We start from the raw sequence: 12730 nt of genomic DNA, 5'->3' as shown, positions 1-12730 counted from the left end.
TTAAGTGTGACAGAAGCTTAAATCCAACACCTTCATTTTCGGTGTAGAAGTGTCCGAACTCTTCCCCGCTAAGCAGCAGTGACTTATTGGGAGGGGGGGTGGAGGGGGGGGGGGTGTTCACTTAACAGCAAACTGGGATTTTAAACATCCCAATATTCTTTCAGACACTAAAATCCCTTACCTTTTTGAGAATGGCGTACAGTAAAATCATGAAGCCCTACTTGTATGTATGTATGTATGTATGTGTAGCACTGTTTCTCCCCCCGCCCCCCTCTGGGAAATTGCACAGCCTATGCTACGTGTGTGTGGTGCACTACGTGTTTGGTGCAGGAGATACTGAGCTGTCTGCGGTAGAGTAGAGACTTGGACAGGCTTGGGTTCTTGTTCTGTAGTTCTTTCTCTCTTGTTCAGCGCCTCCAGCCGTAGTGGGTCCCAGGGTATCCAGAAATCAGCCCCCACTACTGCATTCTTCTCCCTCCTGCTCAAGGACTGATACTCAGACAGGAGTGTATAGTAGAATAAGGCCTTGGCCGTGTTTGGCGCTTGCTCGCTCTCGCTTGCTGCCGCTCGCTCTACCAGGAGCTTTTTGCTGTCCTTACAGAGGAGACAGCAAGCGCTTGGGAGGCGGGTATCACTGTAGTGTGTGTGTGTGTGTGTGTGTGTGTGTGTGTGTGTGTGTGTGTGTGTGTATTATATAATATTTTAAAAATTAAAAAAAAGACATGTTGTGAGAATAAATTATTTATTAACATTGTGCAACTTTGATAAATATATTCACGCACGCGCACGCAAACACGCGCACGCACACACATAAACATGCATACACACAAAGGCACACACACACACAAAGGCAGGCACACACACACACACACACACACACACACACACACAAAGGCATACACACACACACACACACATGCATACACATACACATACACACACACACATGCATACACACACATGCATACACACATGCATACACATACACACACACATGCATACACACACACATGCATGCATACACACACATGCATACACATACACACACACACATGCATACACACACACATGCATACACACACATGCATATACACACACACACACACACACACACACATGCATACACACACATGCATACACACACATGCATACACACACACATGCATACACATACACACACACATGCATACACATACACACACACATATACATACACACACACACATGCATACAGTACACACACACACATACGCACATACACACACACACACACACACACATATGCATACACACACACACACATACAATGCACAAACACACACATACACAGACACACACACACACAGGAGACATGGATCGGGGCAGAAGTGGGACAGGAATTGGGCAGAAGGGGGACAGGAATCGGGCAGAAGGGGGACAGGGATCGGGCAGAAGGGGGACAGGGATCGGGCAGAAGGGGGGCAGGGATCGGGCAGAAGGGGGACAGACCGTCAGGGGGCGGGCCAGGGGCGGGCGCGTCACTGGCAGGGGGCGGGCCAGTGACATCACGGAGCTGGTTCGCCCTCATTGGGCGAACCGCTCACGTGACCGGCCTGTCTCGCCGGCAAGCGGGGGAATTTTAAATTCCCCTAAGACCTGCGCTTCCACAAGCGCGCGGAAGCGCAGGTAAGCCCCTACTAAAGCCGCTCTAATTGCGGCTGTAGGGGCTCAGTGCTGAGCGGGAGCGCGCGTCAGCACGCTTCCGCAAGCACGCAGGGAACATGTCCGGGGCCTAAGGCTCTTTATTGTCATACATGGCAGGCATCCACTGCAGTTCTCCCTACAGTGGTGCAGAGTCTAGGAGGTCCCAGACCTATACATGATGAACACACAAGCACTGTGAGTGCACAGAGCAAAATACAAGAAGCTGGAACTGAGAATCTGACAAGCAGAAACTGCAAAGGAAAGGGGGGGGGGTGAAACAGAAATGTGGTTCTTCTTCCATGACACTCCCCGTCTGGTATCTGGAGATACCACTATATAACTTGAATATGTGGAACATATGTGCAATGCAAACAAACATAACATAATAATGCAAAGTTCATGTCCACATAACGAGGTGATACCGGCCGGTACCACTGGCGTTGAAATCCCTTGGCAAAGTCTTTTAGCAAAGGATGTTGGGTGGATGAACCGGTCCAGGTTAGCTGGGTTCACCACAACGTCTCTCTGTGAAAGTCTCTGGCACTGTTTCTTTTTAAACTTATGGAAGAACAGTCCTTTTGTCTCTGCGGTTTTACCTACAGAGTGCATCCCCTTGTAGGTATGCCAGTCGTGGTAGCCTGTCACTCTATCACCTGGCGTTTGGCAGAAGGAGATGGCCTTCGGCTCCTTGCGGAAGCGGATCGACACTCCTGGAAGATCAGTTGTCGAATCTAGCCCAGTAAAGCGGGCATCGTTCGGGGAGACTCCCTGGAGCTGAGCACTGGGGCTGAACACTACACGGATTTGATCGGGTTCCTGAGGGTGGTAGACCCCAGATGATTGGAGGTACCAGCATTCTTCACCTTTCTTTATTAGAGGTGCTGGCTTTGTGTGTCCGGTAAGGAATATTTTCTGGATGAAGGCCACAAAGTTGTTTTTTGTCTCCGGTTCCCTTTGTAGGTCGTAAAGGTGCAAAGTGAACCTAGAGATGGCACGTCCTCCATTGTTTGGAAGGCGTTTTCTTGGTGAACGGAATGGTAGCGGGTTCACCCAACTGCCCGGTCCATCTTTGATGAGCTCCTTGACTGTTAACATCGGGAATCCTCTATCTTCCATCGATGGTTTTTGCTTATCATCGTCCCTTGTGGTCTGGAACGCTGTGCATCCTAAGTCATCGGTGCAGTCCTCTTGCACGAGAACTTCTCCACGTATTCTGGTGATACGCCTTTGTGTCTCTTTGTTGACTGCTGTCAGAAGGTTGTTTTCTCCTTGGACAGGACGAAGAACGGTCTCTTTTGTCCTTGTAAATCCCTTTGTGAAATGTCTCTGCGACTGTCTCTTTTTTGACATGCGAGAGGACAGTCTTTTTGCCACTGTGGCTTCACCTGCAGGGCTCAATATTTTGGGGCTATGCCAGCCGTGGCAGCTGGCTGCTTTGCCATTTGGTATTCTGCGGAGAGGAATGGCTGTGCATCTCATCTGTGTCATTGCTCTCAGGAGGACTGTCTGATTGTTTATTGCCTTTTGGACGATCCCTTTGTCGGTCACCTTTGGGAGGTTACTTTCTTCCTTCGGTGGAATCGACTCATCATCCTTAGCTGTCTGGACTGCTGAGCATCTTAGGCCATTGTCACATCCCTCCGATGTGAGGTTGTTTTTGTTGATCTCAGGGGTATGACCTTGTCTTTTCTCTTCACTTGGCCCTCCTGTCACTTGGAGATGGCCAAGACATGGTTCAGAGAGGGATGTGTGTCCACATTATTTTATTACCGTTCTGCGGCTTCAACATAATCTTGTCCGTGCTCTTTGTCAGTGCACGCGTTGCCCACTATCACCCATCCTAGGTCAAGTCTTTGGGCGTATGGTGCGTTGTGGGGTCCGTTATGCTGTTTAGAAACTTTGTGTACCCTCAAGATGTCCCTACCGAGCAGCAGCAAGATCTTGGCGCCTTGTTCTACCGGCAGGATGTAGTTGGCTATTCCTCTGAGGTGCGGGTAATGGCGTGCCACATCTGGTGTGGGAATCTCGTCCCTGTTTGTGGCCACGTGGTTGCACTCGATGAGTGTGGGGAGAGCTATCTTCACTCTGTTATCCACTGAACCTAACACGTAACCGCTTGCTCTTCTCCCTGTTGTCTCAGTTGACCCTGCAAAGGTTCTGAGGGTGTAGGGTGAGGCATTGTTTTGTAAGTTGAATAAGTTGAAGAACTCCGTCTTCGCCAATGATCTGTTGCTTTGGTCGTCGAGGATTGCATACATCCGAATAACCTTCTCAGGTTGTCCCTGGGGGTGCACTGCGACAAGGCATATTTTGGAGCAGGACATTTTGTCGCTTTCTTTTCCACAAACCTCGGTGCGCTGAGATGTGACGGATGTTGGCTCTCCTTCTCCTTCCTCCCCGCCGTGCTCTGCTACGGAGGATGGGTTGTTGAGTTGGTGGAGTGTCAGCACCTCTGGATGTAAAGATGTTACGTGCTTGTCACTTTTGCACACTTTACATTTGATTTCTTCTTTACAGTCTCTGGCTAGGTGAGTCGTGGAACCGCAGCACCTGATGCAAACTCTGAATTCTCCAAGTAACCTCTTGTGTTCCTTTAGGGACTTCATCCTGAACCCAAAGCACTTGTTAAGCGGGTGTGGCTTCTTGTGTATGGGACATTCCCTGTTTGGGTCCCTTGGTTCCTCGTCTCCGGTGACTGACTGATCGGGAGTAGTTTGGGTCGTGGGAGGCACGTCCGTCCTGTGGACCGAGATGGGTGTTTGAGTGTTACCGTATCTCACCACTGGTCTCTCATTCCTCAGGCTGCTTGCACTGTGTGTGTTTTGCGCACCCAAAAGGAAACTGGGATTGTTCCTTGTCCTTGCCGCTTCGCGGATGAAGCTCAAGAAGAATGAGAAGGGGGGAAGGCGACTTGCTTCTCCCTTTTGTATTTGGAACCTTGTGAAATCCACCTTTCTTGGAGGTTGAAGGGTAGCTTCTCCAGGATGGGTCTCACTCCACAAGCTGAGTCTAGTACGTTGAGACCTGTTAGGGAATGGTCTTTTCTTGCAACCTCCTGCTCTTGCAGCAGGTCTCCGAGCTCTCGTAACTTCGAGTAGTCTCTAGCTGTGATCTTGGGAAAGCTGTCGACTCTTTTGAAGAGCGAATCCTCGACTGCTTCGGGGCTGCCGTAGCACTCTTCTAGCCTTTCCCACACTAGGTCAAGACCTACTTGGGGGTGGTTCGCGTTTGCCGTCCGAAGTCTCTTCGCGTGCTCCCTGGATTCGTTTCCCAGCCATTTGAATAGCAGGTTGAGCTCTTCCCTTGCTGAGAAGCCCAAGCTGTTGATCGCGTCCTTGAACGTGAACTTCCACGTCCGGTAGTTCTCAGGACGGTCGTCAAAGTTGATGAGTCCTGTTTGCACCAGGTCACGCCGGATCATGTACTTGGCTATGTCTGTCAGGCCTGAGGCATCGGCGTGTTGGTCATGTTCTGAGGTAGTTGCTGGGAGGGTCCGTACGGTCGCCTCTTCCTTGGCGTGGATGCGTGATGGCTGCTGGTTAGTGTGAGGGGCTGTGTTCTCCCGTGTGGGTGTACCTGGATTGCGAGCCCGTTTTGGTACATCCGTGTGCGCGCTGGCGTGTGGATCACTGTTGCGGCTGTGGCTATCCCAGGCAGCATGTACCATTGACAGAGCAGCGTCTTCTCCTCGTGGACCTAGCAAGTCTTCGGTGTCTGTGAAGTCACTCCCTCCATGTTGAGATGGCGTGCTGGTGTTTATACTGAAGAGGCTCCTTACGTAGTCTTCAGTGTGTTGGATTGGATCCTCTGAGGCTATCCGTCTGTACGTTTGCTCCCCGCCGTCCTGTCTCGCAGCTGCTTCTAAGACTTCGGCTTGGGCTATGGCGGCAGCGGCGTCCTCTTCTTTGCTTAGAGCTTCTAGATCCGCATCTAATTCGGCCTTTCTACGTGCAGTGGCGGCATTGGCGGCGGCAGCGGTGGCATTGGCGGCGGCAGTGGCGGCGTCATTGGCAGCAGCAGCGTTCTGCTCCTCCTCTTCTATGTGCACTCTTTCTGCCCTTACGGCCGCCTCTCTCCGACCATATTCGGCCCTGGCACGTGCGGCCTCTGCGGTGGCTCGCGCCTTGGTAGCGCTGGCCACGTTAGATTGCGCTGATCTTGCTGACCTTGATGAATGCCTGGATGTCCTTGAGCGCTGCCATGCGGTTTCCAGCAAAAGGTCTTTCCTCTTACTCTCGGCTTCTGTGATAGAGGTTTGCACGCGGCTGTCACGTGTCAAGTCAATGTTATGCTGTAAGTCCCTTTCTTGCAGGCTTTCGCCGGTGTTAGCCCTGGCCAAGTAAGTGACGTATGCCTCTGACAGCTCTTGGTAGCGTGCATGATCTATCTTTAATTGAGTTATTGCCTGCTCGAACAGTTGTACATAATTGCCAGCGCCGGCGACATTGCGTATCCCAAGTGTGGTTGTCTCCCAGGCCAACTCTAATTTAGCGCGGTGCGCTTCAATGTCGGTCTCATATTTTTCGCGGACCTTTTGTGTCAGTGTGACTGTCCGTTTAGGCCTTGCTTCTGCCTGCAACTGTTGCAGTTGCGCAGCGGTCTCTGTGTCTGAGTGATCACTCTCCTGCGTGTTATCTGGTGAGGCTCGTTGAGCCAACGAGTTTGAAGCAGCTGCCTCCAAGAGAAGACGCCGATCGCTAGGACGCTCCCACAGACTCCTCATCACTGCTGGTTGCCATCCCTTTTCCACCGGATGCGGCTATCCGTGAACCGAAAGTGACGTCACACGCCACCGTCGGCGGCACAGCGAGTAGCAGAGGAGAAGACTTGGGAGCACACACCGCTCCGACTGAAAGCATTAAATTGCTAAAGAAACCCTTATGTGTACAGAAACTTTGTATTTAGTGTGAGTACATCTCTTACCTTTTTACAACATAAATCCTGTGTATTGCAATCTGCACTATTGGGCCGCTCTGTGTCTTTTGTTTTTGCATATACCCTGCTGAGAGCTGATTATCTGGCATAGTCTACTGGTGTGAAAGCAGAGTGGTTCCAACTCGCCTTTGAAAGGAAGAAGTAATATCTACACACCTCCTGGTTGTACTTCACTTTTTATTAATTCACTCTTTTGAAGACAAGACGTTTTCACCTCAACTAGTTTTGTTTTATTCATTTTCTAATTACATCATATTGTACTATTATATCTGTTTCACGTGTATTCACTTATATGGGGTATACCTGATTGGATCGCTCCCTTCCCATTCCAAACAATTAGAGGCTCTGAGTTCTGCCATGCTGTACTGTAGGTGTGTGTAGGCCTTTAGCCAGTGCGTGTGGCGTGCGGTCTTTTACCTGTGACAGCGATGGGCGACTGTCTCAGATCATGCCGAGCGGTGTCCTGCAGCATTCAGCATAGGGGTAGCTGTACTCATAGGTGTCCGATGGCTCTGACCCGTGTCCTGGCGGGTGTCCGGTGGCGTGGCCCTTGGTGGCGCTGGCCGTGGGGACGTGCGCAGGGTAAGGTGAGATGGTAATCCCTCACTATGGAGCTGTGCAGAGGGTGAACTCAGATAGAGAAAGGCAATCAGATTTTGTGTAAGAAGCATTGTCTGTCTGCAAAGCTGCTGCCTTGTGTGCCAGGTTGTTTGCTGGCTGTGACCAGTGTAAATCTGCTTGCTTGTTTGTAAGGCTGCAGGCTGTATGCAGTTTGCTGTATAAAGTTTGCTGCCCTGTCTGGCAGTGTAAAGCTGCTTGCTTGTCCTGGGGTGCAGAGACTATTCTGTATAGTATAAAGTCTATGAGTAGTAGCTCCTGTGTGATTCCCTAACACACGGCCTTTGTTTTACTTTCCTGAAACCAGGGTCATGAATGGTGTATGATTAGTTCCAGTTAGCTTAACTCGTGTCTCACCTCTTCCAAAGCACAAACTAGTACTTTTCTCTTTCTTAATTTTATTGAGGGAAAATCACAGGGAGATAGGTGCTTGTAGATGTAATATGGTAGAGAGTGCTTCTCTGTTTGAAGTGCAGTGTATCAATGATGAGACAGTGTAAAACAAAAAGGCCTTGCTGGGGCAATTAGGCAGCTACTCACTCAGAGTCCAGGAAGTGCCAGTGTATGCTGGGTAGCAAGATAGCCTGGGGACAGACCATCTGTCAGCAAGGCAGAGGGGGAGCAGGCAGACTAACCCATTCTGACAGAAAGGCTGAGGTTGCTGTGGCAACTCACTGGCATAATGCAGAGACAGGGGTCGCAACACTGTGTCTAACACACAAGCACTGTGAGTGCACAGAGCAAAATACATGCAGCTGGAACTGAGAATCTGACAAGCAGAAACTGCAAAGGAAATGGGGGGGAGGGGGTGAAACAGAAATGTGTTTCTTATTCCATGACAGTAGCTGTTACCACTCGCAGAGAACTGGAATAGGACCGCACAGGAGTGAAGTCGTTTGGTATCTTTCCTCACGTCATCCGTCTAGGACCATGGTGGGTTAAAAGCCGCCATCCAGCCAATGTTGGCACTCCAAAGGTATATTTGGCAAGTCACCAGAGTCCAGATACAGATATCCAGTAATGAGTAGTAGCAAGTATTGGCAGTCTCAACCTCGAGGATCAGCGTCTGACGTCAGACTCGCGACACTGCAATGCGTGTCGTCGGATGGTAATGATGTCACAGTGCGGGCGTCAGCGAGGGAAAATTAGCTCAATACAAAATCAAACCGTAGGATGATAATATCAATCACATTAAAAAACAATCTGGCTATTGAGTGGTAGCTTCCTTCCAAAGCGTTTCGTAGCACCAATAGCTACTTCATCAGGGGATAAAGACGTGTTGGAAGGAAGCTACCACTCAATAGCCAGATTGTTTTTTAATGTGATTGATATTATCATCCTACGGTTTGATTTTGTATTGAGCTAATTTTCCCACGCTGTCGCCCGCACTGTGATGTCATTACCATCCGACGACACGCATTGCAGTGTCGCGAGTCTGACGTCAGCTGCTGATCCTCGAGGTTGAGACTGCCAATACTTGCTACACCCACTTGGAAGACTCAAGAAGGGGCGGGCTCATGGACTGTACCTATCCCATGAGTCACCACCTTACTTCCATCACTTACAAGAGGGGCATAAGGGGGGTCAGGAGCCCATAGCTTTAGTCTTGTTACTGGCTGTAGCTAACAGGAATTACATCACAGAGATAACAAGGGGGAAGAAAGGTAATATGGGACATACCCTGTTACATATGTCTTTATTTATATAGTGCCATTAATGTACATAGCGCTTCACAGTAGTAATAAAGGTGACAATCATAGAAATAACAAATAACAGATCATGGGAATACGTGCTTCAGACATAAAACAATACTTACAATACTGACCAATGCCAGTCTGCTTTTTTGCTTTACAGTAGTGTAATTCTTATTACCCCAGCCCTAATGAAAGCAATCTGAAGTATGATGCTAATGGCTGATCGTGGGCTCCAGTACCATTTTCCTTAAAGGCCCATACGTCCACTGTATTATTATACAATTCTATCTTTCTGTTCTCCCAGTAAATATCTTTTACAAAACACTAGCTGAAGATGTTTGTTCTACAGTTCAAGATCATTATATAATGAAGAATCATAACACTACTTAATGTGCCGAAGTCAATAACTATTTGGTTATTATCAGAGATGTGCGAATTTGCTATTTTTTTCTGGAAGGGGCTTGGGGTTAATGTTAAAAATTCTGCTTTTACGAAAGATTTTCCAAAAATGGTTGAGTTGCGAAATATCACAGTTTTTGCAACAGTTTTCAATATGTGCATAAAAAAAATGAGGTTACGTGTCTGTGACACCTGCATCTTTTTGGGGGAGAACTACAGTATGCTGTTTCTACCCACATTTTGTTTTTGCCAAAAAAAAACAACGGCAAACTTCAGTGTTTGCCAACTTTTATAAAAAAGTTCACACATCTCTAGTCATCATAGTTACACCCATTGTACAGCAGAGAAACAGGCCCAGGGTGTGATGTTCGGCTTTAAATTCACAGGCGCATTAAAGGGAGTCATCTTGGAATAAAAATCACACCTTGTCTTTTTGCAAAGGAGGTTTGATACATCTTAGTAGCATCTTTTAAAGTGTGCAATCACAGTATTAAAGGAGCAAATAAAGCGCTTCTTTTATTAGTATTTTTTAACAAAAGTTTGGAGCAGGGGTCTCTGGTGACAAACATCCATTAAGTTCACCTCCAGGGACCCACTGCTTCCCAAGATACAGAAGTCTTAAGGGGGTGCCAGTATCTTGGCAAAATGTAAAAAACCCGATCACGTGGGCATATAGGAAGCCTCACCAGATGACGTCACAGTTTCCTATTGGCCCCCTAGGGTGAGAGAGCTTTGAAAAACGGCCATTATGTGATCCCTGCTAGCCGAGCGACGCGGCTAAAGGAACCCCAAGAAATTAATGGGATTCAGCTCTGGAGACCCCCTGCTTCCAATCTAAATAATAAAAAAATAAATTCAAAACAAATTGCCTACTTGGTTTGCCTCTTTAATTGGAGTTTTAATTCAGACAACCACCACTGACGTTCTGTTTAAAAGAATGTCATATTTGTACTACAACTCAAATTTAAAGACACTTGAAAACACTTGGCCTCATTTTCCCTCTGTGCACATCAACTGCAGTACACAAACAATATATTATCTGTGTATTGTTTCCAGGGTCATTGCACAGTTCTTTGTCATATTCTGTCATCTGCGCTGTGAGGAAACCTGCTGAGTCTAGCATAATATTCTATCATTTGATTTAAATGTGATGATGCTATGCATTTGTGTAAAGTCTGGCCCAGAGAACAGTAAATAGGACAAACCTCAATAACAGACATTTTTTTAGATAACCATTTAACCAGTGCAATTAAATAAAATCCATCATAATTTCATGTTGGTACTCTGTTATCTTTCAAATTACTTTGTATATATTGGAAAGGGTTCCAAGCTTCTGAAAGTAGTTATAAATTCTGCCTTGGGACAAAAAATCCGAACTGCTTTGGAAATAATTCTGATGAAGTCCAATTTGTCTACCCTTGACATATTGTTTCAACCAATTCCCCATTTTGCATGCCAACACCGAAGCGGGACAGAATTGGTGCAAATAAAATACATCAAGTACTATTTTAACATCATTTTAATAATAGGCAGCCAACATTTGCAGCTTGCACATACTGCATTCCCTGCCAATTCTCCATGCAAATTAGGTTTAAGCAATGTGGATGAATGTTGCCTCATAGAGGAGTCTCCGGTCTGGTAGAGCTTACAGACTTCTAGTAATAAGGGTATTATTAATTTTATACTGTTACCAGTCAAAATATTGCAAATAAATATCTGTTATTGGGGATTCTATCACCGTATTAGCATTTGAGAGGAAAATCCCTGCAGAATCGTAGCATAGTACTACAGTATGTATGTTTCTTCCTTTCAACAGCTCTAAATAAATGAACCTGTTCAGTTTACACATATTATAAATTAAATGTATATATATATATTTATTTATTTATTTTGCTTTTTCTCCAAGGAGATTGTACTTAACCAGCCACCAACCAAACCACTAAGAAGGAAATTCCACCCGGAAAGTCAGGTGCTAGAAAACCATGAACTGTCTTCAACTTCAAGTTTGACCTCATCGGCTGCATCCCTCAAGCCCCATCCTACAATTAATAGGTAAAGTAAAGAAGAAACAAAGCAAGTCTGAAAATATAATGCATTTTGCATTTAACGTAAGTTATGCGTGGTTCTCCACTCTATTACTCTGCAATGTGTTGGTGCCAAATGTTAGCGCGACATGTAGATCAGAATTCAGGTAATTGGAGCAAAATATATATAGATCAGAATTCAGGTAATTGGAGCAAAATGTTTTTAGTCTTTATTTTAAAATGCTGCTGTTTTTAAGTCATGTGCATAACACGCGTTAAAATCGTACCCTCCGTATCCAGCTCTAAAGGAGGTCACATCAACTTGGTTATGTACAATGGCAGTGCTCAGTCTCTGAGGCCTTTGCAGGGTGTTGGGTAGGTGCGGGCTGGGTGTGACTAAGCAGATAGGAAAAATATGGGTGCCAGGAACTTTTATAAAAGAAAAAGGTGCTTTATTCGACAGCAGTCAATAACGCTCCACAGACATTGACATACTTGGTACTTGACAGAAAACTTGTGACAACCAATATATTTCGATAGTCAGACTCCTAAACTGGGAAGGTGCTTAACTTGATACCTTTAGTAAAGGCCAAATTGTCAGTCTCTTGCACAGAGTTAATAATATACCATCCCTTGTTGAATGGGCCTTACAGGCATACACGTTGATCAATATTGTTTGATCCAGATCAATCATTGATTTAGTATATGAGTGACTGATACATTTTGGTCATCATACAATATTAGTAGTAGATCCAGAGTACATCTTTAGCACTCGAACTAGGGTCAAAGCTGCATCACAGCTGTTTTTAACACCCATTATTTTAGTTTCTTGGTTGACATTAAAGATTATGTTAATTAACCCATCTTTACACAATCAGTTAAAGCTGCAGTTCAAGCTCCCGTTTTTTTTTTTTTTTTAGTTTTTTTTTTTTACTTCAGTAGTTTCATGTGGGCAATCTCTACTTACCTAAAGAACTGCATAGCTGCCGGTCAATTAGTTCTCCGTCTATTGATAGTCAAAGTTTGGCGACATCTTTAAATCTGGGGAATGTAAATGGTTGCTATAGTAACAAACATGCTTGTTAAAATAGAATACAAGAAAATTGGTCTTTCAAAGTTGTTGTTTTTAAAACAGAAAATGCTAAAAAAAAAAATTCTTACTACAGAACTTATTTATTAAAAAACACAAACATGCAGGATATTGCTTGAACTGCAGCTTTAAGTGCCCACACTAGGTGTCTTTTTCTTGTTCATCGTTCTGATACACGTTGGGCTCCTGGATTAGCAACCCACTATTCTGCATTACATACTTCCTTCATACCTATTGATCAGGAATGCCAGGGAACCTTTCCGGTTGGGACGGCCCAAACATACTCC

The 12730-nt window shown here is 46.1% G+C and overlaps 1 protein-coding gene across 6 annotated transcripts in view; it reads left to right on the top strand.

The window, feature by feature from the left end:
- Positions 1 to 12730, top strand: part of REPS2 (RALBP1 associated Eps domain containing 2) — a 425141-nt gene that overhangs the window by 389836 nt on the left and 22575 nt on the right. For all 6 annotated transcript variants that reach the window (XM_075589809.1, XM_075589813.1, XM_075589812.1 and 3 more), the window contains one exon: positions 11236 to 11381. In XM_075589809.1, coding sequence (XP_075445924.1) covers positions 11236 to 11381 — 146 coding nt within the window. The remainder of the gene's footprint in view (positions 1 to 11235; positions 11382 to 12730) is intronic.

The sequence above is a fragment of the Ascaphus truei genome, chromosome 3 (genome assembly GCF_040206685.1).
Source record: "Ascaphus truei isolate aAscTru1 chromosome 3, aAscTru1.hap1, whole genome shotgun sequence".
Classification (NCBI taxonomy): domain Eukaryota; kingdom Metazoa; phylum Chordata; class Amphibia; order Anura; family Ascaphidae; genus Ascaphus; species Ascaphus truei.
Note: the sequence above shows the minus strand (reverse complement) of the source record. Positions and strands in the feature narration are given on the sequence as shown.